The 24,946-nt window shown below is 36.0% G+C and overlaps 1 protein-coding gene across 2 annotated transcripts in view; it reads left to right on the forward strand.

Annotated features, from left to right (window-relative positions):
- Positions 1-24,946, forward strand: part of LOC114031829 (oxysterol-binding protein-related protein 1) — a 305,142-nt gene that overhangs the window by 32,043 nt on the left and 248,153 nt on the right. For both annotated transcript variants that reach the window (XM_027846969.1, XM_027846970.1), the window contains exon 4: positions 622-696. In XM_027846969.1, the coding sequence (XP_027702770.1) occupies positions 622-696 (75 nt within the window). The remainder of the gene's footprint in view (positions 1-621; positions 697-24,946) is intronic.

Genomic DNA, 24,946 nt, shown 5'->3' on the forward strand with positions numbered 1-24,946 from the left:
TGGATTACTTTCTATCCATTGTGTATGTTCTTTGTGTTTAAAAATACAGTCTAATAATTTCCTCTTTGACACTGGAATATGTGTATTTGCTTTGAATATGTAGTTTGTTCAAAGACACTTGGAAATAATCGGATATTTTAAAGTGTTTAAAAAAAAAAAGATCCTCCAAAAAAATCATCTCATCCTTAAAGATTTCTCTGGTCCCAATACGAATGAATAATTTTTTTCTTCCTCATGTCAAGTAGCACTCCATATTTCTCTTTTACACTTGTAGTGTTCCATTTTTTGTTAGAATTATTTGTGTGTTGGATTTGAAGCTTCATGATGGCACAGAGTTATCTTTATTTTTATGTAGCCCACAATGCTCTGTAATAGAATTGCTTATTTAAATCTGGAAGAGAACCTAGAGATCATCTTGTCCAACTCTCCCATTGTACAGATGAGGAAACAGGGCCAGAGGAAGTAAGTGACTTCAAATCTGAGTTCTATGACACCTAATCCAGTGTTCTTTCCATCCTAGCTGCACCATGCTGTGAAGGTTTAGTAAATGACTTTGGAATTGAATTTTTTGATTTTTATTTATTTACTGGAACATTAAAGTTTTATTTTTTTATATTCTAGGCTGGTGCAGAAGTAAATGTGTTAAATGATATGGGAGACACTCCACTTCATCGTGCAGCATTTACAGGGCGAAAGGTAAAAATAGATTGTGGGCTTCTTTGTGTGTCACTCCTTATGCACTCCATATGCATAAGATGACTTCATCTATATGTATGTGTTTGTATTTATGACATGTTTATATAATGAAAATATGAACCTTCCAAATGTGAAAACATGATTTTGATATTATACCTAAAGACTAAAAATGAGGGTTAATAATCTATAGAAGGGAAGAACTCTTAAGCCAATTCATTAGTCAGCATTCTTTTACATAGAGTTAGAAGATAATAAGGTTAAAGGACCTCAGAATTTGTTTAATTCATCTTCCCAGTTAATGCAAGACTAATGTCTATAGCAACTATGGCAGATGATCATTAAGTCTCTGAATATTTCTGGTCATCAGGAGCTCACTTCCTCTTGGGACAACACCATCCATTATTAGGGTTAAGTCATAAAATATTCTTTCTTATGTTGAGGGGAAATTTGATTCTTTTTGGTCCTGGTTTTGTCTCTATAACAATATAAAACAAATTTATTCCCTTCAAATTTTTGAAAATAGTTACAGTATTGACCTGGGCAGCTCGGTGGCACAGTGGATAGAGTAACAGGCCTGGAGTCAGGAAGACTCATGTTTGTGAGTTCACATCCAGCTTCAGACACTTAGGAGCTGGATTACCATGGGCAAGTCGCTTAACCCTGTTTACCTTTGTTCCTTGTCTGTAAAATAAGCTAGAGAAGGAAGTGGCAAACCACTTCAGGATTTTTGCCAAGGAAACTCCAAATGGGATCACAAAGAATAGGACATGGTTTTGAAATGGCTGAACGACAATAACAAAATCACATTGGCCATTTGTAATTTCATATATTGAGAAAACTATTCATTTCTTACTTTAAAGAGATGTTGTACCTAAGTGACATTTACACACGTGTGTGTATGTATACATATATGTGTGTATATACACAATACTCAAAGGCAGCACTTTGTGAAAGCATTAACTAAAATGTACATAATATTTATAGGAATTGAATTTGTTGAATAATTAAGACATATATGCAGAAATGATGATTTGACAGCTACTTCACTCTAATGAATATAAAAGAGATGTGTTAAAGTTCCTAGTAGATAGAACACTGGACCTAGAGTCAGGAAGATGAGTTCAAATTCTGACTTAGACACTTACTAAGTATGTGACACCCTGGCCAAATCATTTAACCTCTCTCATTCTCTGTTTCCTCATCTGCAAAATGGGGATAGTCATAGCTTCTCCATCCCAGGGTTGTTGTGAGGATAAAATGAGATAAAATTTGTAAGGTGCTTTGCAGACCTTAAAGTATTAAATAAATGTTGGCTGTTATTATTATAGCAGATGTTAGTGGCTCAAGAAGTTCCAATAACCTTATTCTTCCTTGTTAGACTTAGTTTGTGACTAGTGTTTAACAACAACAAGAAGTGTCTATCATTTGCCCAAGATGCTAATAGTCAACATTCAGGATGAGTAAAATGAAAACTGTCTCTTGATATGTGAGTAGTGTATAAAATTGATCAAGAAAGAAAAAAATCATAAAAATCTGATCATCTGTCTTGTGAATATTTCTGATATTTAATATTTCTGATATTTACATTTAGACTACCTTTGAGGCAAAATTAGGTATTAGCTGAGTATTGAAAATAAGTTGTGACATACATTTTTTAAAAAGTTGTATTTTTATTTATTTTGTTAAATATTTGCCAATTATATTTGAATTTGGTTCTGCCACCCTAAGAAGTATTGCATGTGGCCAGTTGACTGTGTATTTGATCTTCTGTTTGTAAGCTACCTAGACTCTTTCTTTTTTTTTTTTTTTTTGGTAAGGCAATTGGAGTTAAGTGACTTGTCCAGAGTCACACAGCTAGTGAGTGTTATATGTCTGAGGCCGGATTTGAACTCAGGTCCTCCTGACTCTAGTGCCTGTGCCCTATCCACTGCACCACCTAGCTGCCCCTATTTATTTTTTCTTTGAAAAATTAAAAAAAAATCTATTTTCAGTTACAAGTTCTTTCTCTCTTTTCCCCCTCCCTACTCAAGAAGGCAAGAAAAATAAAAACCATTACAAATATGTGTAGACATGCAAAAACAAATTTATGCATTAGCCATGTTCCATGAAAGAAGCAAGAAAAAGAAATAGAAGAAAGTATGCTTCAGTCTGCACCTTACATCAGTTTTCTCTCTGGAAGTGGATTGCATGTTTCGTTATGGATGTGACACATAGTTTGTATCAAAAATCTCATCAATCTGGGTTTAGATCATAACCTAGCTTTCTCATCTTGTATGCTTCTTATCCATGCCTTTTCTTAAATTCTGCTTAGAGAATTCACTCAGTGCTCTATAGGCTTATCTTTGGTTCTTTTTAATATTTTATGGATATACATGTAGGACTTAGCCTACTTACCTCTTAATCGCTCACTGTTACTACATAAGTGGCTTATCTTCTTTTCTATTCCACACGTTCTCAGGGATGTCTTTTATATTACTACTGTCTTGCATAATATACTGCAGCCTTGAACAAGACACTACATCTCTTTGTTCTCAATACGTTCTCTGGCTGCCCCCCATGCCTGGAAAATGTCTGTCTCACTTTATCTCCTCCTCCTGATTTCCTTAGTTTCCTTAGCTTCCTTCAAGTTCCAGCTAAAATCCTGCCTTCTCCAGGAAGCCTTTCCTGATTCTTCTGAAGTCTAGTTCTTTCCTTTTGTTGATTATTTCCTATTTATCTTGTTTGTATATCCTATGAGATTGTTGTAATCCCCATTAGATAGTGAGCTCCCTGAGAGCAGAGACTTTTTTTGGCCTTTCTTTAGGTATGTAGTAGGCAGTTAATAATGTTTATTGATTGACTGACTGATTCCAGCCTACTTATACTAACTATGGTTTTGTTTTGTTTTTGTTCATTGTCACCTTTAATTCTGATTCCTTTAAGATTGTGCTGTTATATGGCTTGTAGTCATATGGAATACTTGGAAAAATATTCATATTGTAAAGTTGAGCTTTTGCAGCAATAAGTTGCTTAGAGTCAATGATATTGTTACATGATTTCATTAATGTGGTCCTGACCAGTATATTCATCTTTGGGCTTCAGTCATTGTCCATCTTCAGTGACTGTCCGAGACATCCATACTGAAGCACTAACTCCATGGACTCTTCCTATATCCGCATATTTTCATAAGGGTAAAATACTCTTTGTCAGCATACATAGTAGATAGAGGAACAACCTTAGAATCAGAAAAATCTAGGTTCAAATCCTGCCTCTCATACTGTTTTGACCTCTTAGTGTACCAGGAAATTATTGAAGACTTTAATTTACAGAGGAGTTGCTGACCTGCATCATTGCAGGGAGTTTCTTCTATGGAGGTTACCTGAACCGATGAGTTGCAAATCTGGACTTTTATTTCTGGGTTGGTAGTTGTTTCTCTCTTAGTCTTGTCTTTTTTTTCCAATTTGTTTTTTAAATAATTTTTAATAATTTGTTATTTTGTTCTTAACAAACAATAATTAACATTAGCATTTCTGCATACAAAGATGAGCAGAAAAAGGAGATTGCATATTAAACTTCGAATCTGTATTGTGAACAGCTTGCCTCTTTTTTAAAGCATAGACTACATTCAGTGTTCGTTTCAGAGTTGTTCTACTTGTTTGTGTCCTGCTTTGAAACTTCCTCTATTCTCTTTTTAAAAAATATTATCATTGCTGTCAGTTGTCCTCCATAGAACCTCCATAGATTGTCAAATTGTCCTCCATAGAAAATTCTGAAATTTAAAAATACAAAAAAATCTAAAAACAGCAAGCTCCCTATGAACTAAGAATACCTTCCCTCCCCCACCCAATCCTTGTGTCAGATAAAGCTCTGTCTTGCCAAACATAGCTGTACATTTTTTATATCCAAAAATGTATCGCTAGGTGGTATAGTGGATAGAGCACCAGCCCTGTAGTCAGGAGGATCTGAGTTCAAATGTGACCTCAGATGCTTACTAGCTGTGTGACCATGAGCAATTCGCTTAACCCCAATTGCCTCCCCAAAACAAACAAAAAAAATTTAAAAAAAAGTGCATTTCTTATTTTATATCTTATTTCTATCTCCTTTCTTTCAGCAAGCTTTATTTTTTTTTTGGTCCTTTGGAATCTTTGTTGGTTATTACATTAATCAGGGTCTTTCAGAGTTGTTTTTCTCTGCAGTGTTGTAGCTACTGTCTACATTTTTCTAATTGTACTTCACTCTGCATTAGGTTATTAAAGTCTTCTAATGTTTATCTGAATTTCATTACATTAATGTGCAGTAATTTGTTCAGTCATTCCTCAATTGATGGGTATTTTCTTATTTTCTCAGTTTGTTGCCATCACAAAAGGGCTATGAATATGTCTGTACTTGTGTATCCTTTTCCTTTCCATTTGATCTCTTTGGGGATATAAGCCAAGTTGTGGTATCACTGAGTTAGAGAATTTACAAGGTTTGTGACTTTTTGAATATAGTTCCAGATTGTCTTCTGGATCATTTTAGAACTCTACAAGCAGTGTGCCTGGCCTCCCTAATCCTCTGTAGCAATTGTCATTTTCCTTTTTTGACATCTTTTCTAGTCTGATAGCTGTGAGATAGAACTGTAGTTGTTTTAATTTAATTTAATTAATCCCTTTTTATTAGTTGCTTGAAGCATTTTTAACATGGTTATTGATATGCCTTCCCTTTTTAAAAATAGTATTTTATGTTTTCCAATTACATGTAAAGACTATTTTTAACATTCTTTTTTAAAATAAATTTTGAGTTCCAAATTTTCTCCCTCCTTCCCTCCCCTCCCTCCTCCCTAGGATAGTAAGTAATTTTATATAGGTTATATATGTGCTATCATGTAAAACATATTTCCATATTAGTTATGTTGTAAAAAAAAGAAATAGAATAAAAGGAAAAAACTGTGAAAAAAATAAAGTGAAAATAGTATGCTTTGATCTGCATTCAGAGTTCATCAGTTCCTTCTCTAGATGTGGTAAGCATTTTCCATCCTGGGTCTTTGAATTGTCTTGGATCGTTATATTGCTGAGAAGAGCTAAATCAATCATAGTTGATCATCACACAATGTTCCTGTTACTATGTATGATGTTCTCCTGGTTCTGCTCACTTCACTCAACATTAGTTCATGTAAGTCTTTTCAGGTTTTTCTGAAATCTGCCTGTTCATCATTTCTTATAGCACAGTAGTATCCCATTACATTCATATACCTTAATTTGTTTACCCATTCCCCAGTTGATGGACATCCCCTCAATTTCCAATTCTTTGCTACCACAAAAAGAGCTGCTATAAATATTTTTGCACATGTGGGTCCTTTCCCCTTTTTTATGATCTCTTTGGGATACAGACCTAGTAGTGGTATTACTGGATCAAAGGGTATGCACAGTTTGATTGCCCTCTGGGCATAGTTCCAAATTGTTCTGCAGAATGGTTGGATCAGTTCACAACTCCACTAAAAGTGCATTAGTGTCCCAATTTTCCCACATCTTTTCCAACATTTATCCTTTTCTGTCATGTTATTATATGCTTTCTCTTGAGAACTGTTTGCTCCATACCCTTTGACCAGAGAATGCCCCTTATGCTTATATAATTCAGTCAGTCCCCTATATATTTGAGAAATTTATTGCAAAGATTTTTTTCCCAGTTCACTATTTCTGAGGGGTGGTGCCAAGATGGCAGACTGAAGCAGCAACTCAGCAGACATTCTCCTCCAAAAATAAAATAAAATTTATTTTAATTTATACTTTAAAATAATATATCAAATTAATTTTGGAGCCACATAGCTAACAAAACGTAGACACGAGACAGTTTTCTAGGAGGTTGAAGGATAGGTCTGTGACACAGAGATGGGGACCAGCTTGGAACCCATCTGGTGGCAACACCAGCAGCGAGCCTTAGAGGAGCAGTGACAATAGCAACAGCTTTAGAAGCTGTCAGCCCAGAGATGGTAAGGGGATGGGGCAACTGGTCAGAAAGAGATTACAAGGCATCCTTTGTTGTTACTGGTCGCTGGACTGAGTGCTATTTGGCAACTCCATTGCAGTTCCAGAGCAGAATGCTGCTAGTGCTTGCAGCTGCAGGGGATCAGAAGACCTTCCTGGGTAAAGACCAGAGTACAGACCAGGAGAGCAGTGACCACACCTCTCCTAGGATCACATTGCTTTGGAAGCACTGAAAACTTACAGACCTCCAGAACTAGTTCTGAGGACAACAGTATGAAAAATCTTGAAGGTGGGTATGGTCCTTCCCCTTTCCCTTGTGAGCAGAGTCCAGTTTTAACATAAAGCTCAAATTCAACAAATAGGCTGGAAAAATGAGTAAAGAACAAAAAAACAACCTGACCATAAAGAGCTACTGTGGTGACAGGGAAGATCAAGACACAAACTCAGAAGAAGACAACAATGTGGAAAGAGCTACAAATCCTCAAAGATAAATTTAAATTGGATACAAACCCAATTAGAATTCCTGAAAGAGTTTAAGTAGGAGATAAGAGTGGTAGAGGAAAAACTGGGAAAAGAAAGTGATGCAAGAAAATTATGAAAAGAGAATTAATGGCTTGGTAAAAAAGAGACAAAAATACTGAAGAAAATAACACCTTAAAAAACAGAATTGGCTAAATGGGAAAAGAGGTACAAAAGCTCACTGAAGAAAATAATTCTTAAAAATTAGAGTTAGGCATAAGTTAATGACTCCACAGGACATCAAGAAACAATCAGACAAAACCGAAAGAGTAAAAAAAAAGACAATAATGTGAAATGTCTCATTGGAAAAACAACTGACCGGGAAAATAGGTCCAGGAGAGATAACTTAAGAATTATTGGACTATCTGAAAGCCATGATCAAAAAAAGAGCCTAGATATTATATTTCTAGAAGTTATCAAGGAAAACTGCCCTGATATTCTAGAACCAGAAGGTAAAATGGAAATTAAAAGAATCCAATGATCACTTCCTGGAAGAGATTCCAAAATGAAAACTCCCCAAAATGCTACAGCCAAATTCTGTATCTCCCAAGTTAAGGAGAAACTATTTTAAAATAGCCATAAAGAAACCATTCAAGTATTGTGGAGTCAAGTCAAGATCATTCAAGATTTAGCAGCTTCCATTTAAAGGAATTGGAGGGCTTAGAATATGATCTTCTGCAAGGTAAAGGAGCAAGGATTATAACCAAGAATAATCTACTTAGCAAAATAAAGTATAATCCTTCCAGAGAAAAAATTAATGAAACACAGGACTTTCACGCATTCTTGATGAAAAGACCAGAGCAGAATAGAAAATTTGACATTCAAACATAAGACTCAAGAAAAGCTTAAAAAAAAAGATAAGAATAAATGAGAAATCATAAGGGACTAAGTAAGATAAAACTGTTTATAATCCTTTATGTAAAGATGATACATGTAACTCCTAAGAACTTTACCATCATTAGAACAGTTACAAGGAGTACACATAGCCAGGTCACTTTTTTCCTACTAATTTTATTTTCATTAGTTTGTGCAAAAGCTTTTTTTTTTTAAATTGCAATTGGAGTTAAGAGCAATTGCTCCCACAGCTCCCCTTGATTCAGTCCTCTGAGGACTGCTCCAGGTTTCCTGAGGCCCTGTTTTTGCCTGTGTGGCCCATGCTGAACTGCACACCTCTCCCAGGCCGGCACAATAGACCTTTCCAATCAACCATCCAGGTTGTCTTGGGCTGAAAATTTGTTTCACTCTGTCTCTTTGTGGGTTCTGCTGCTCTAGAATTTGTTTAGAGCCATTTTTTACAGATATTTGGAGGGGTTTAGGGGAGACCTCAAGCAAGTCACTGCTTTTACTCTACCATCTTGGCTCCTCCCCAGCCAAAAGCTTTTTAATATTATATAGTCAAGCCTGTCCATTTTGTCTTCTGTGAATCTTCCAGTGTCTTGTTTGGTAAAGAATACTTTCCATATCCATAGCTGCCAAAGGTATTGCCTTCCTTGTTTTTCTAATTTGTTTACAGCATGACTTTTTATATCTAAGTCATGTCTCAATTTGGAATTTATTGTGGTATGTGGTATGAAATGATGGTATAACCCTGATTTCTGTCAGATTGTTTTCAAGTTTTCCCCAATTTTTGTCAGTTAAATGGGAATTCTTAACCCTAGTAATTGGGTCTTTTGAGTTTATTGAATACTGTGTTGTATACTGTGTTCATTTGCTTCTCATACCTAATTTGTTCCACTGATCAATGTGTCTGTAATTTAACCAGCACCAAATAGTTGTGGTGATTGCTGCTTTTCAGTATATTTTGAGATTTGGCACTGCTCGGCCACTTTCTTTTTCATGTTTTTTCATCATTTCTCTTGATATTCTTGACCTTTTGTGCCGCCATGTGAATTTTGTCATTTTCCCACCTTGCTTAAAGATTGGCATTGTGTTGAATGTGTAGATTAATGGCATTTTTAAAAATGTTAGCGTGGCCCACCCATGAGCAATTAATATTTCTCCAGTTATTTAGATATATCTTCTATAAAGTTTTTTTTAATAATTGTAGTCTTATATTTCTTGTATTGTCTTGGTAGGTAGAACTCTGATTATTATACACATTCTGTAACATTTTTGAATGGAATTTCTCTCTCTCTTCCTACTGGTTTTGTTGGTTAGTATTTAGAAAAGTTGATTTATGTGGCTCATTTTATATCATGTTATTTTGTAGAAGTTTTTGATTAAATTACTTTTTTTAGTTAAAACTTGTGGTTTTTTTTAAGTAAGCCATCATATCTTCTGCAAAAAGTGGTATTTTTGTTTCCTCTTTTTCCTATGCATATTCTCACAATTAATTTTTCTTGACTTCTTGCTATATAGCTAGCATTTTTAGCAGTATGCAAAAAATAGTGGAGATAAAGGACTACTTCAGGTCCTTTTGGAAAGGCCTCTAGCATTTCTCCGTTATATGTGATGTTGGCTGCTGTTTTTATTTTCTAGATAAAATATATCATATCAAGGAATGTTCCATTTATTCCAGTGCTTTTTAGTTTTTTATAAAATAGAAATGTGCATAGTATTTAGACTTTTTCTGCATCTGATATAATTATTTTGTTATTAATGTGGTCAGTTATAGTTTTCTTTACATTGAGCTAACTCTGCATTCTTAGTATAAAACCAACCTGTCATAATGTCTGACCATAATTAAAACAAACAAGGGTTTAAATATATTGTATCCTCTTTGCTAATGTTTCATTTAATCTTTTTGCCTCAATGTTGAGGATGTTGCTCTATGTTCTCTTTCTTCTTATTTTAGATAGGACCACATTTTTATCATAAAAAGAATTTGGTAGAATCCTTTCTTTTTCCTTTTTTTGTTGCAGATAGTTTATATGAAATTGGAATTAATTGTTCTGTTAAAATTCACTTATATATCCATCTGGTCCTGGATTTTTTTTTAAATTTAGAAATTCCTTTATTGGTTTGCCCAGTTTTTTGCATGTTTGTTTCTTTTCTTTTCTTTCTTTTTTTTTTTTTTGGTGGTGGTCTTTTGTTTTATGAGATTGGGTTATTGAAATTCTCTTTTTCTGTTAATATAAGAGTTTTATATTTGCAGCCATTTAATCAAAATTTCTAGTTTTGTTGGCATATGATTGGACAAAATAATTTCTTAAAATTTCTTTTATCTTCAGTTGTTATGATTTCTCCTTTTTCATTTTTGATATTGCCAGTTTAGTTTTCTTTTCTCTTTTTTAATATCAAATGCACTAGCTCTTTATTCATTGCTTTTTTTTAAACTTAGTTTTGTTAATCTCTTTTTCGATTTTCACATCCTTTTTGGTGTTTAGGGAATTTTTTGCTTTTCTATTTTTTTAATTGCGTGCACAATTCATTGATCTGTCTTTTTTCTCCTTTTTTCTTAATTATATTTCTTTTCCCCCTCCTTTCTCGGTATTAATACCTCTTAAATCCATCAGAACAGAACAAAACCACACCCCAGTGTCCTCTATTTGTGTTATACAGTTTAGGATTCTGATCAGACACTTGTTTCTTATCCCGCAGTTAGCTTGTAAGTACATTAGCTTGTATACTTCCAATTGCTCTGCTGTAATGACCTTTCTAGATTTCTCTTGACTCCTTCGTTTGCATTTTAAGGTTTCTACTCAACTTTGTTCTCTTTAATAATGTTTGAGAGTTCACTTTTTTTTTTAGGCAATTGGGGTTAAGTGACTTGCCCAGGGTCACACAGCTAGTAAGTGGCAAGTGTTTGGTCTGAGGTCGGGTTTGAACTCAGATCCTCCTGATTTCAGGGCCGGTGCTCTATCCACTGCGCCACCTAGCTGCCCCTGAGAGTTCACTTTTTATGGATTGTCTTTTGGCTTTATCTTATCTTTTTTTATTGGATTTATCTTTTGGATTTTTATCTTTCGGCTTTTGGAATATTGTGATGCAAGCTCTTCTCTCCTTTATACTGGTAGCTGTTAGGTTTTGACCTTGTTTCCTTGGTACTTGGATTCTTTCTGTCTGCTTACAGTACTTTTGGGGGAAAGAAAATGAGTTCTGTTTTGGGCATGTTTTTCTTTTCCAAGTATAGTTAAGTTCAGTTTCCATAATTGTGTTAAAAGAATAGTGTTTTTCTGCATACATTAGCGACCTCTAGTGCTCTTTGGTGTAAATTAAATAGAAATTTAATCTGTGTCAATATCATTCAATTGTAAATCCTCAGTTCTTCAGTTTTCCTCTGACATAGTTATATTCAAGATTGTGATCAAACCAAAGTAATAAAGGACTTAAAATGCTTTCTCATTTTGTCATGGATAACACATTGGAAAGGGATTCAGAAGAACTGGGGTTCTAGTCACAGGTATGTTGTTAATTAGCCATGTGAATTTGACTTTGGATAATTTATTGCTCTTGGTCATCTGCCCTTCTCTGTAATATGAGCTGACGGGGTTAGAAGACCTTTAAGTTTATTATTTCTTATTTAGGAGAATTAAATATAAGCTTAAACCATACAACTGTGCCCTGTATTTCACATTTCAGGGACTAGAATGCTAGACACATTCTTATCTTTAGTATCTCTCTGTCTCTCTCCTACCCCACTCCTGTGTGTGTGTGTGTGTGTGTGTGTGTGTGTGTGTGTGTGCGCGCACATGCATATTCTTATCTCTAGGATATAGATATACAAGAAAGGGTTAGGTTAGCCAATAGTATCCCAGATGTTTATATGTGTGTACACATATATACAAATATATGTGTGTGTCTGTATATATAGACATATACAGACACACACATATGTATACAGATGGATAGATAGGCTGTGTGTGTGTATAGCTATCCAGGATACTATTGACTAACCTAACCCTTTCTTTCTTTCTTTTTTTTTGGTTAGGCAATGGGGTTAAGTCACAGGGTCACACAGCTAGTTAAGTGTTATGTGTCTGAGGCCGGATTTGAACTCAAGTCCTCCTGAATCCAGGGCCAGTGCTCTATCCACTGTGCCACCTAGCTGCCCCAACCTAACCCTTTCTTGCATATCTGTCTTTCTTAGTGTGTTCAATTTTAATTTATTATGGGTTAGTTAAATAAGAAAGGCCTCTCTAAACAGAAGATAGTATCTAATGAAATGTTAGACATAGCTGGTTTCATTAATAAATTTTTAGTTTTATTCTTCATTTACTAATCTGTCAGTCAACAAGTACTTATTAAGCACCTACTACATGCCAAGAACTGTGCTTAGGGGATATAAAGAAATGCAAAAAAACAGTCTCTGTTCTTAAAGAGCTCACAATGTAATGGGAGAGATAACATGGGAACAACTATGTACAGATAAAATATGTGATTATTAGAGATAATCAGTAGAAGGAAGGCACATACTCTAAGGAGGATTGGGAAAGGCTTGTTGTAGAAGATTAGAAAAGATGAAATTTCTTATTTCTTCAAAGTGGCTTCCCTAGTGTTGTCTTTTTTTCATTTCAAACTTTATCTACTTGAAGACAAGAATGCTGTAGCAATGAGTGGATTCCTGTGTTTTCTTAGTACAGCTGCTGTGACTGGAAAGATAAATGCTGCCTGACCTCTTTCAGTAGCTTCTGTGAAACTGCTAAACTGTGAAACTGTGAACATAACTGCTTCATGTGAAAACTGTAACTTGAGTCACTAGTCTAATAACATTTTTTGGGTTTGGTTTATAACACTGGGAAGGACAGGAAGTATCCCTTCTGACTTATATCAAGTTACATCTTGGTACCCAACATGCCCTTAGACAACTTTATGAGTAAGGTTCATTATTTGATAATTTAGAGATTCATGCAAGGAAATTGTCTGATTACATTAAGTCTATATAGATCAATCTTACATATTAATGTACCCTAAAACTATATAGAGGGCAGCTAGGTGGTGCAGTGGATAGAGCACAGTTTGCCTCAGTTTCCTCAGCTCTAAAATGAGTTGGAGAAGGAAATGACAAACCGTTCCAGTATCTTTGCCAAGAAAACCCCAAATAGTGTCACAAAGAGTTGGACATGACGAACCAACTGAACAAATATATGAATACTGATAAGCCTTGATACTATGAGAGAGAGAAAAGGAATCCCACTTAGGGAGGGAATTGCTTCCATAATCGGGGAGATAGGGCAATGAATTGTTATAGCTGGAAAGTAACAGATTCTCTGTTTCCTCTATCCTGAGACTATCCTAAGGTAACGTAAAAACAAGGAAAGACCCTAGATTTTGGTTTTCAAATGTTTCAGTGGTTATTTAATTTTTCTTTCTACTGATTCTGTGATGTTGTCATCCCTATTGGTGGACATCTAACAACTGCTTGGGAATTCAAAAGCCTTTCCTCCTATTATGAGTAGTCTAGCAGAAATGTATTTGCCTAAGTAATACTTTGATTTAGGTGGAACAACTTTTTTTTAACCTGATCGATTCATTTTGTTTGGCTCTTTGTGGATGCCTAGACTTGGTCTAAAATTTAAACTTTGTGTTTGGATCCATTATTGTTTGGATCTTTGTCATGAGTCTACAAGCTGCCAAATGTTTTTATGTTGTTTTAATAGTATTTTATTTTTTCCCCAATTACATGTCAAGACAATTTTTAGCATTAATTTTTACAGTATTTTGAGTCCAAAATTTTTCTCCCTTCTTCTTCCTAAAATGATAGGCAATTTTATATGCATGTGCTATCACATAAAACACATTTCCATATTAGTCATAGTCGTGCAAGAAGAAACAGATCAACAGAAAAAAAACATGAAAAAGAAAAACTGAAAAAAAAAGTCTTTACCTGCATTCAGAATCCATCAATTTTTTTTCTGCATGTGGATAGCATTTTTCTTTGTGAGTCCTTCGTACTTGTCTTGTATCATTGTGTTGCTGAGAAGAGCTGAGTCATTCATAGGGTGTTTTTTTGTTTGTTTTTTGTTTTTTGGCATGGCAATGGTGTGAAGTGACTTGTTTAGGGCCACACAGCTAGTACGTGTCAAGTGATCGAGGCCAGAATTAAACCTAGGTCTTCCTGAATCCAGGGCAGGTGCTCTATCCACTACGCCATCTAGCTGCCCCCTGAGTCATTCATAGTTGATCATCACAAAATGTTGCTGGTACTATATATGATATTTTCCTGGTTCTGCTCATTTCACTTTGCATCAGTTCATATAAATCTTTCCAGGTTTTTCTGAAATCTGCCTATTCATCATTTCTTATTGCACAATAAAAAATTGCATTCATATACCATAGCTTGTTCAGCCGTTCCCCAATTGATGGGCATCTCCTCAGTTTCCAACATTTTGCCATTATGAAAAGGGGTGTTATAAATATTTTTGCACATGTATGTCCTTTTCCCTTTTTTATGATCTCTTTGGGATACAGACCTACGCGTGGTATTACTGGATCAAAGGGTATGCACAATTTGGTTGTGCTTTGGGCATAGTTCCAAACTGCCCTCCAGAATGGTTGGATCAGTTCACAACTCCAACAGTGCATTAGTGTCTCAATTTTCCCACATCCTCTCCAACATTTATCATTTTCCTTTTTTTGTCATATTAGCCAATCTGATAGGTGTGAGGTAGTACCTCAGAGTTGTTTTAATTTGCATTTCTTTAATCAAAAGTGATTTAGAGCACTTCTTCATATGCCTATAGTTTTGATTTCTTTATCTGAAAATTGCCTTTTCATATCCTTTGACCATTTTTCAATTGAGCAATGACTTGTATTCTTTTAAATTTGATTCAGTTCTCTATATATTTGAGAAATGAGACTTTTGTCAGAAATATTTGCTATAAAGATTGTTTCCCATAAGCTACCAGATATTTTGGCAGGGAATAAATCAGTGGATGTGGGCAGTGCAACATTAGGACCAAACCAATCCCATACTCTCTCCCCTCCATTAGTTCTACTTTTGTTTTAAAATATTACTTCTATAAATATTGAGGATTTTCCTGTCACCCACAGAGAAAGACTTCTTGATTAAATGTGTACCTCGTTATTTACATGTTGTTTTCTCCATCTGAATGTCAGCTACTGAGGGCAGGGACTGTCTTTTGCCTTTGTATCCCCAGTGCTTAGGACAATGCCTGGCACATAAGTAAGGGCTTAATAAATGCTTTTGACTGACAACATTATCTTATACATAGACAACTTTATGTTATTCATAGACGCAAGATTGCTTATTCATTATTCAGAGGACTCGCTGACTTTGTTGGTAATTCTTGACAAAGCATATATTATAGTAACACCTCATTAATTCAGCATAATTGCAGAATGAGGTTCTTTACATGAGTGAATTTTTCAAATAACTAAACCTTAAACTTTCATTGAATTATAATTTTTGTGTTAATATTTTTAATGAAAAATTTCTAAAATGAATTATACATTGCTATCTTTTTTTAAAAAAGTACCAATATGATTTCAGTTTTTTTCTCCAAGTATGTGATTTGTGAGAATCCAGAAGATACCTCTCTGCCTATCTCCCTATCTCCTCTTATTTTCTACTTAGATTTCCTTGTGTTTAGCTAAGGCAGTCATTTTGCAAGCCTAGATTATATCACTCTCTGAGAATGTGATTGGCTCCAAAGCCTGGAATCAAGAGATGTCACTGTATGTCAAAGAGTAAACTTTCCAAGTGGAACCTCAGGTAAGAGTAGGTTATTTTTAAATGTATAATAAAGTAAAATCAGTAAAAACCTATACACCACAGGCATGAAAGATAAAGTAAATGTAGGAATAATCAGTACATCATATTCTATATATAAACTTGGGTTAGCTCTCCCACCATTGAACTTAGTATCTGTAGTGGCAAGTGGGCATAAATATACATAATAATAGCTAATAACTAGTATTTATATAGTACCTGTTCTGTGCCAGACACTACGTTAAGCACTTTACTAAAATTATCAAATTTGATCCTCATAATAGCCCTTGGAGGTAGATGCTATTATTATTCCCATTTTATAGTTGAGGGAACTGAGGCAAACAGAGATTAAGTGACTTGCCCAAGATTACACAGCTATTTAGTGTCTGAAGGCAGATTCAAATTCAAGTCTTTTGGACTCCAGACTCAGTGCTGCCCACTGCACTACCTCACTGTGTATCTTACATAAACCTCGTATATCTATCTACCTCATGAAGCTACTTCTCTGCTAACTTGCTCCTTCTGATCTTCACCAATTTCCAGCTGGGCAATCCTCCTCTTCTTTGGAACAAATTGTTTCAATTTAGAATCATTCTTTAAAAAGCGCTGAGAAAGTATTATACTGCTAATCTGTCTAGCAGATCTCTTGAAGACAGACCCATCAGGCCCATCAGGCTGGCTGTCTTTGGTCAATCCAGACAAGCTCACTCAGCTGTTCACTCACCATGATGCTTGTAGCAAACACTTCACAGCAACCCAGTTGCAAAGCTTGTCTTACTCCTCTGCTTTTCTCTCTAATACCAGTGGAAGCAGCATATACTTCTGATTCTTGACCTCTCTCCAGCTGTAGGAAGTACTTAAGGGAAATCACTTAGATTGAAGCTTTTGTCCAGTGAGCTCAGTCTGTCTTCAGGTAATCAGGAATCTCTTAGCTGAAGCCTGAAATAAATAGCATTTATATGCTATTTTAAGGTTTGCAAAGTGCTTAAAAACATGATCTCATTTTATCCTCACAACAACTCAGGTGCTTATTATTATCCCCATTTGCAGACAGAGGGCAAGTGACTTGCCTTAGGTCACATAGCTGCTAAGTATCTGGGGACAGATTTGAAATCAGATCTTCCTTACTTTAAGTTCAGCATTCCATCATCTGTCATCAATTGATCCTTCTTCACAAAACTCAAACAAAGCTGGCCTTTTTACCTCCTGCTGTTTTTTTAGTCTTCACTTGCCAGATTTTTCAACCTTGGCACACTAACTTTGCTTATCTTAAATCAAAGCCTCTTGCTACTCAGTGAATCTCCTTTTATTTATGAGGTAAAACTCACTACATCTGCATTTTGAAGTAGAGTTTTTATTTAATCAGCCGTAGTCTCCAGACATTCGTATGTTTTTCATTTTATGTTTTTCCATCTTAACTCTTAAAACAGTTGCATACAAATGAACCAAGGGACCAGTGTCCTAGAGCTCTGTCCATTCTGTAATCTCAAAAGAGGCCCAATGCTGACAGCTGTGTTTCTTTATACTTATATAAAAGAACTCTCACCCTGTATCTTTACAAGATGTTTTAAGCTACAGTCCATTTTCTGTTGCTTTTGTAACCAAACAGCTTACCACTTACATGAAAGCTGTTTCTTTAGCAGTTTTTATTAAACCAGATCTTTTCCTACTCCTTTCAGGTACCAAACTGTTTGCCCATGAAAGAGATAATCCCATACATCTGTAACCAGATAATTTAATTACTTTTTGTTTGCAAAAGTACTTTTTCTTCCCATTTCAGCACCAAACTGTTTCATATGTAAGGGCAGCACTTTATGTCATGACTAACACAAGAGCAGTAATTATTATAAATATTTTGTGGGATATGTGTTGTATAATGGAGATAACATAGGGCCATGATCAGGAAGTAATTGCTAATTGGCTGATGAAATTGGAAGCAAGGCATTTTATTCATTTTGAGTACTATCTTTTCTGTTTGGTTGAGATCTGATTGTTGTGTATTATTGGATCTTGACATATCTGCAACACATACCGAATGATAGGATGGAAGAATCTGCTTTAATGGCTTTTTCTTTTTGAAAGCTGAAAATTAGAACTGCAAGCTTGATCTTTAGTTTTCTTATTTATTCATTGCCAATATTTCACTGAGAAGTCAGTAATGTGTCTTAGTGACTGATTACAAAGGTCCGTGGAGAGTTGGATAGGGACCTTTACATACTAAAAGGTTTTGTTTTGTAATAAGGGTGAATTTTTGAGTTTAAAAAATAAGATCCCGGGATTTTAGAATTGGAAGATCATCTACTTTAGAGATCATCTCCCTTTTTGAATTTGGGCCAGTCATTTTGCCTATTTGAGTCTGTATGGTCATTTAGAAAATGAGGGTACTGGAATGGGCCCGTGGATCCCAGGGTAAGAACCCCTAGATCAGGTGATGTTGAAGGACTTTCATAGTTCTTATTCTCTGATTCTAATTGTTTATCACCTGTGGCCATCTCGTTGCTAATCTTTACTTATTTCCTATCTGTCAGTGTATTTTGTGCTGTGTATAAACAGGAACATCTTATCCATCCTTTAAAAAATAGCTTCACTTGTCCCTACTATCTCCTTAGTTTATTGTCCTATAATTACTCCTTTCATAGCCAAAATAAAAAAGTTGTGTTCATCCACTTCTTTCTATCAGCTCACTCGTTTATTAACAGATTACAATCTGATTCTGAAATTACTCTCAGTTTTAAAGACGTTTTCTTTTTTTAACTCTGCAGGATATGATGCTATTGACTACCTTCTCTTCCTGCTTACTCTCTCTTCCCTCTTGGTTCTCCTGTCTGTCAGGCCACTCCTTATAAGTCTCCTTTCTTGGACCATTAACCTTGTCCTCTCACAATCAGTGGGTGTTATCCCAGGGTTCTGTCCTGGACCCCGTTTTCTCTTTTTACATCTTCTCTCTATGATATCACTGACTAACGTGGGTACAGCCATTATTTCTATGCATTTGATTCCTATATCTGTATATCCAACCTTAGTCTCTTTCTTGTTTGCTAGTCCCTCATCCCCAACTGCCCACTTCACATCTTTACCTGGGTGTCTCATAGGAATCTCAAACTAAACATGTAAAATAGAACTCATCTTTTCCTTAAAACCTTACTGTCTTCCTAACATCTATCTTTCAGTTGAGAACACCCTCATCCTTCATCATAACATAGGAATAAACTCTTCCCTCTCCCAAAGCCCTCCATATCCAGTCAATTGCTAAGTCTTTTTAATCCTTCCTCAGCAACATCTCTGACATCTTTCCACTTTTCTCCACAGCTACCGTCCTAGTTCATACCCTTATTGTTTCTAGCCTAGATTATATCTATGTCCATAGCCTCCTAATACATCTCTCTGTTTTGAATCTCTCCCCGTTTTAATTCATCCCCCACACAGATGCCAAAGTGATATTCCTAAAGCATAGGTCTCTCCAAGATCCAATGACTCCATTCTGCCTCTAGGATAAAATACTAACTTCGTATTTTGGCATATAAATTCCTTCTCAGTCTGACTACAGCTTACATGAATAGGCTTATTTTACATAGTTTTCTTTCATGGATTTTAGGTTCCGGCCATACTGGATTACTTGTTATTTTGTGTATACGACATTCATCTCTCATCTTCATGTCTTTCCAAAAGTCATATTTCCATTCATAGAAGGCTCTCACTCTTTTAGAATCCCTAGTTTCCTTCAAGGCTAAGTACAAGTGCGATTTCATACATGAAGTCTTGCTTCCCCCAGTTGCTAGTGCCATCCTTCCTGAAAATGGCTTTGCATTGACTTCTTAGGTATTTTGAATGTACTTCTGTATGTATGTTGTTTCCCCCTAATAAACTGTAAACTTTTTGGGGATAGAGACTGCTTAGTTTTTTGTTTTTTTTATTTTTTGTATTTTCCTCATCTGTCATATAGTAGGCATGTAATAAATGTTTTTGTTTCTACTGCATTCATTCAGTAAATGTGACGTAATCCCTGCAGGTGACATTACCTTATTATCTATACCTATTAAAATTAAGATCTCCTATTACTTTTGGTTTCTCCCAGCTTATTCCATTCTGGTTGCCTTACCTTTTTATTACATAGTGATGAGGTAGATGAGGATGACAATAAGAGTAGCAAGGTCCTGTAAGAAGAACTTAAGGAAGACTAAAACCCAATATGATCTGTGGCTTTCAGTGCTGAAGATAATAAAGAGAGCATTTTAGGCTATGTTGTGAACCAGAGGAATATTAGAGAAGAAAGACATCCATGGCCTAGAGTGGCTGCAGCTAGGGTTGGCACCTTTAAACAGGTTTTACTGTCAGCTCCCATGCCTTTTCTGATTGATAAAGATCAAATATTTTCCTAGTTGAGGCAGTTTGGGCTCTTTGAGTATCTTTTTGTGTGTGTGTGTGTGTGTGTGGCAAATCTTTTGCATTATTTAAAGTTTTCTAAGAAATAGTCCTAGGATTAGTGTTTTTTTTTTTTTACATTTATACTTTTTTTTTTCTTTTGGAGTCTAGAATTTAGTTCGAAAAGGGCTAGTTGAAATTGCTGTAGGGGCAGCTAGGTGGCGCAGTGGATAGAGCACTGGCCCTGAAGTCGGGAGGACCTGAGTTCAAATGCGGCCTCAGACCAAACCCTTGACACGTACTAGCTGTGTGATCTTGGGCAAGTCACTTAACCCCTATTGCCTCACCAAAAAAAAAAAAAAAAAAAGAAAAAGAAAAAAAGAAATTGCTCAGTACAATATCATCTTTTTGTCCTTATCCTTTTCTATAGTTTTACAATGATTTTGACCTTTGCTGTTGCCAATTGATGTTCTTCCCGAATATAACTGTTATTATAGGATGGTTGCTACATGGGTAATTTCTTTTCTTTTAAGGTGTAGTCAGTTTCAGTTTTTGTTACAACATTTGATGTTTTCTTTAGTGCCTTCCAACTCTTAAAGAAAGTAGTCAGTCATAAAACAGTTATTAAGTGCCTATTAAGTTTTAGGTACTGTGCCAAGAGCTGGGAGTACAAAGAAAGGCCAAAGACAATTCCTGTTTTCAAGGAGCTCACAATCTAAGAGGGGGGAAACAACATGGAAACAACTATGTATAAACAACACGTATGGGATAATTGGAGATAATCAAAGAGGGAAAGCACTAGTATCAGGGGAAATCGGGAAAGGTTTGTTATAGAAGGTAAAATTTTAGCTGAGACTTGAAGGAAGTCAGAAGACCGGGATGAGGAGGGAGACTATTGCAAGCATGGGGAGCAGTTAATGAAAATGCGCAGTTGAGAGATGTTGAGAAAGTGACTTATGAGGAACAGCAAAGAAGCCTAGATATCCTTACAACAACCCTGGAAGATAGGTGCATTTATTCCCATTTTATAGTTGAGGAAACTGAGGTAGAGAATGGTTAAGTGAATGGCCCAAAGTCACATAGCTAATATGTATCTGAGGCTAGATTTGATTTCAGGTCTTCCTGACTACAAACCCAGGGCTTTATCCACTGTGCCACCTAGCTACTTATGCACCATCTAGGTGCCGCAGTGGAGAAATGGTGAGAAAGTAGAAGTGACTGAATTGGCAATAAATCTGATTTGTGGGCTAAGAGTGAGGGGTTGATGATAACATCTAGATTGTGAGCCTACGTGACTGGGTGGATGATGATTCCCTCAACTATAATATGGAAGTTAGGAAGAGAGGAGGGCTTGTGAGGAAAGATAACAGAGTTCAGTTTTGTACGTGATGAATTTAAGATGTTGGAGACATATAGTTTTTGATGTCCGATAGGCAGTTGGAGATGTGAAACTGGAAGTCGGGGGGGGTTAGGTCTGGACCTGCAGCCTCAAAATATTCTGTGAAGGTTGGATTCAGTCAAAGTACTAGAGGGCCACATGTGGCCTTGAGGGTGCAGGTTCCCCACCCCTGGTCTGGACAAATAGATCTGAGAATCATTTGTATCAGTGTGATGATTGAATACATGGGAGCTGATGAAATTATCATCAAGCAAAATAGTATACAGGGAGAAAGTAAGAGGACCCAAGACAGAGTCTTGTGTTAGCTGAGATAATCTCAAAGAATATTGAGAAGGAGCAGAGCAGTCAATAAGTAGGAGAACCAGGATAAAGTAGTGTCATGAAAACCTAAAGAGAAGAGAGTATCAAGGAGAAAAGGATGATTGACAGCGTCAAAAAGTATGGTCAGGAAGGATGAGGATCAAGAAAAGGCCATTAGATTTGGCAATTAGGAAACCATTGGTAATGTTGGAGAGAGTAGTTTCAGTTGAATGAAGAAATCTGAAGTTAGATTGTAGAAGATTAAGAAAAGAGTGTAATAAAAGGAAGTAGAGGCATCAACTGTGTATGACTTTCTCGGGGAATTTAGCCACAAAAGGGAAGAGAGATGTGAGAAGATAACTAGCAGGAGTAGATGGATTGAGTCAAAGTTTTTTTGAGGATGGGAAAGACACAGATGTGTTTGAAGGCAGTAGGGAAGTAGCAATCTACTTCTAGCAACTATATCTTTGTCTTGAAGGAAGTATTGATGATATTTGACCATAAGAATTCTGATAGTAGTCTGTAAGTCTTTGGCTTTTTTCATGATCCAAATCATGTTTTCCAACATAGATTTATCATTCTACTCTATGCCCATCTTCTCATTGCAATTAATAAATATCAAGGTGAATACTGACTTAATTTGGGGAAATTTTGTCATGATATTGATAAAATATCTCTACTACTTCATCCCCAAAACAGATGTCATGTAAATCTAAATGTAAAGGTCTCTTTCCAGTGAACTTCCAATGTAACACTTTAAGTGTGGCGCTACTTGACACAAAGAGGGGGTATAACTACCCACATTCTTTCTTTGGATTTGGATTGATTCTCCAGGCTGGGCTCTCACTACAAGGTCTAAATTTCCAGAGATAGGACACTATCATATGGTTACATTCACACTCTATAAGGGTACCCCTGCTGAGGAGAAATATTCTTCATGTACTTGCCATTCCAGATCTTGAGTCCCCAGTCAGTATGCATTCTATTTACACAAATAGTCATTCATAATAATGATACTTTTAGGTCTTAAACATAACTTTATTAATAAGGCAAAATAAACAATTTCAAGGATACTAAAATATCAAAGTAAATGTATATGTAATACATCACAATACATATATAAATCCAAATCATACTCTTCCACTAATGCACCAAATAGAGATCCCTAAAGGAAAACTCCTAGGAATATTATAACCAAATTCCAGAGTTCCCAGGTCAAGGAGAAAATATTGCAAGCAGCCAGAAAGAAACAATTCAAATATTGTGGAAACAGTCAGGATAACACAAGATTTAGCAGCTTCTACATTAAGGGACCGGATGGCATGGAGTATGATATTCTGAAGGGCAAAGGAGATAGGATTACAGCCAAGAATCACCTGTCCAGCAAAACTGAGTATAATCCTTCAGGGGAAAAAATGACCTTCAGTGAAGTAGAGGACTTTCAGGCATTCTTGATGAAAAGACCAGAGCTGAATAGAAAATTCAACTTTGAAATACAAGACTCAAGAGAAGCATTAAGAGGTAAACAGGAAAGAGAAATCATAAGAGACTTATTAAGGTTGAACTGTTTACATTCATGCATAGAAAGATGGTATTTGTAACTCATGAGACCTTTGTCAATATTAGGGTAATTGGAGGGAAAAAATTAGATAGATAGATAGATAGATAGAGGGCACAGGGTGAGTTGAATTTGAAGGGGTAATATCTAAAAAATAAAATTAAGGGGTGAGAGAGGATTATACTGGGAGAAGGAGAAAGGGAGAGGTAGAATGGGGTAAATTACCTCACATAAAACAGACAAGAAAAGGCTTTTACAATGGAGGGAAAGTGGGGGAAGGTGAGGGAATGAGTGAATCTTATCTTTATTGGATTTGGCTTAAGGAGGGAATAACATACACACTGAATTGAGTATGGAAATCTATTTTACTCTACAGGAAAATAGGGGGAAGAGGATAAAAGAGTAGGGAGATGATAGAAGTGAGGGCAGATTGGGGAAGGGGGTTATCAGAAGCAAACATTCTGAAGAGGGACAGGGTTAAAAGAGAGAATAGAATAAACAGGGAGTGGGATAGGGTGAAGGGAAATATAGTTAGTTTTTCACAACATGACTACTATGGAAGTGTTTTGTATGACTACACATGTATGACCTGTATGGAGTTGCTTGCCTTCTCAATGAGGGTGGGTGGGAGGGAGGAAGGGAGAAAATTTGGTTTTAAAAACAAATGTTAAAAGTTAAAAATTATTTTCACATGCAGCTGAGAAATGAGATATACAGGCAGTGAGGTATAGAAATCTATCCTGCCCTACAGGAAAATTGAAGGGGAAGGAGATAAGGGGGGGGGTGATAGAAGGGAGGACAAATTAAGGGAAGGGGTATGCCAAATGCACACTATCTTGGGATGGGGGGAGGGGTGAGATGGGGAGATTTTGTGAAAGTGAATGTTGAAAACTAAAAATAAATAAATTAATTAAAAAAAATAAGAAACTAAAAAAATCTGGCCTTAGACACCTACTAGCTGGGTAACCCTGGGAAAGTCACTTAACCCTGTTTTCCTCAGTTTCCTCATCTGTAAAAGGATCTGGAGAAGGAAATGGCAAACCATTCCAGTATCTCTACCAAGAGTTTGCTGTGCTTAACCATACATGTTTATTAAAGGGGTTTTGTTTTAATTTGGTCACTTGGGGGAAGGGGAGTTTGTGTGAGAAACCAAAACAAAAATTTGCTTTAAGAAAGCAAATTTTTGCCGAATATATATAATTTTTTTTAAAAGAAAGGTAGCAGGAAAACTAAGAGAGAGTAGTGTCACAAAATTCCAGAGAAGAAAATGTATCCAGGAGGGGAAAGTGATCCCCAGTGCCAGATGCAGGAGAAAGAGTGTTAGGCCTGGAGTCAGGAACAGTCATCTTTGTGAGTTTAAATCTGGCCTCAGATAGTTATTAGCTGTGTGAGCCTGGGCAAGTCACTTAACTGTTTACCTGTTTCCTCATTTGTAAAATGAGCTGGAAAAGGAAATGACGGATCACTTCAGTATCTTTGTCAAGAAAATGCCAAATGGGGTCATGAAGAGTTGGACAAGACTAAAGATTGACTGAGTAACAATGACCACAACACTGAAG

This window comes from Vombatus ursinus, unplaced genomic scaffold, assembly GCF_900497805.2.
Source record: "Vombatus ursinus unplaced genomic scaffold, bare-nosed wombat genome assembly UNPS02015255.1, whole genome shotgun sequence".
In the NCBI taxonomy this organism is placed as follows: Eukaryota; Metazoa; Chordata; class Mammalia; order Diprotodontia; family Vombatidae; genus Vombatus; species Vombatus ursinus.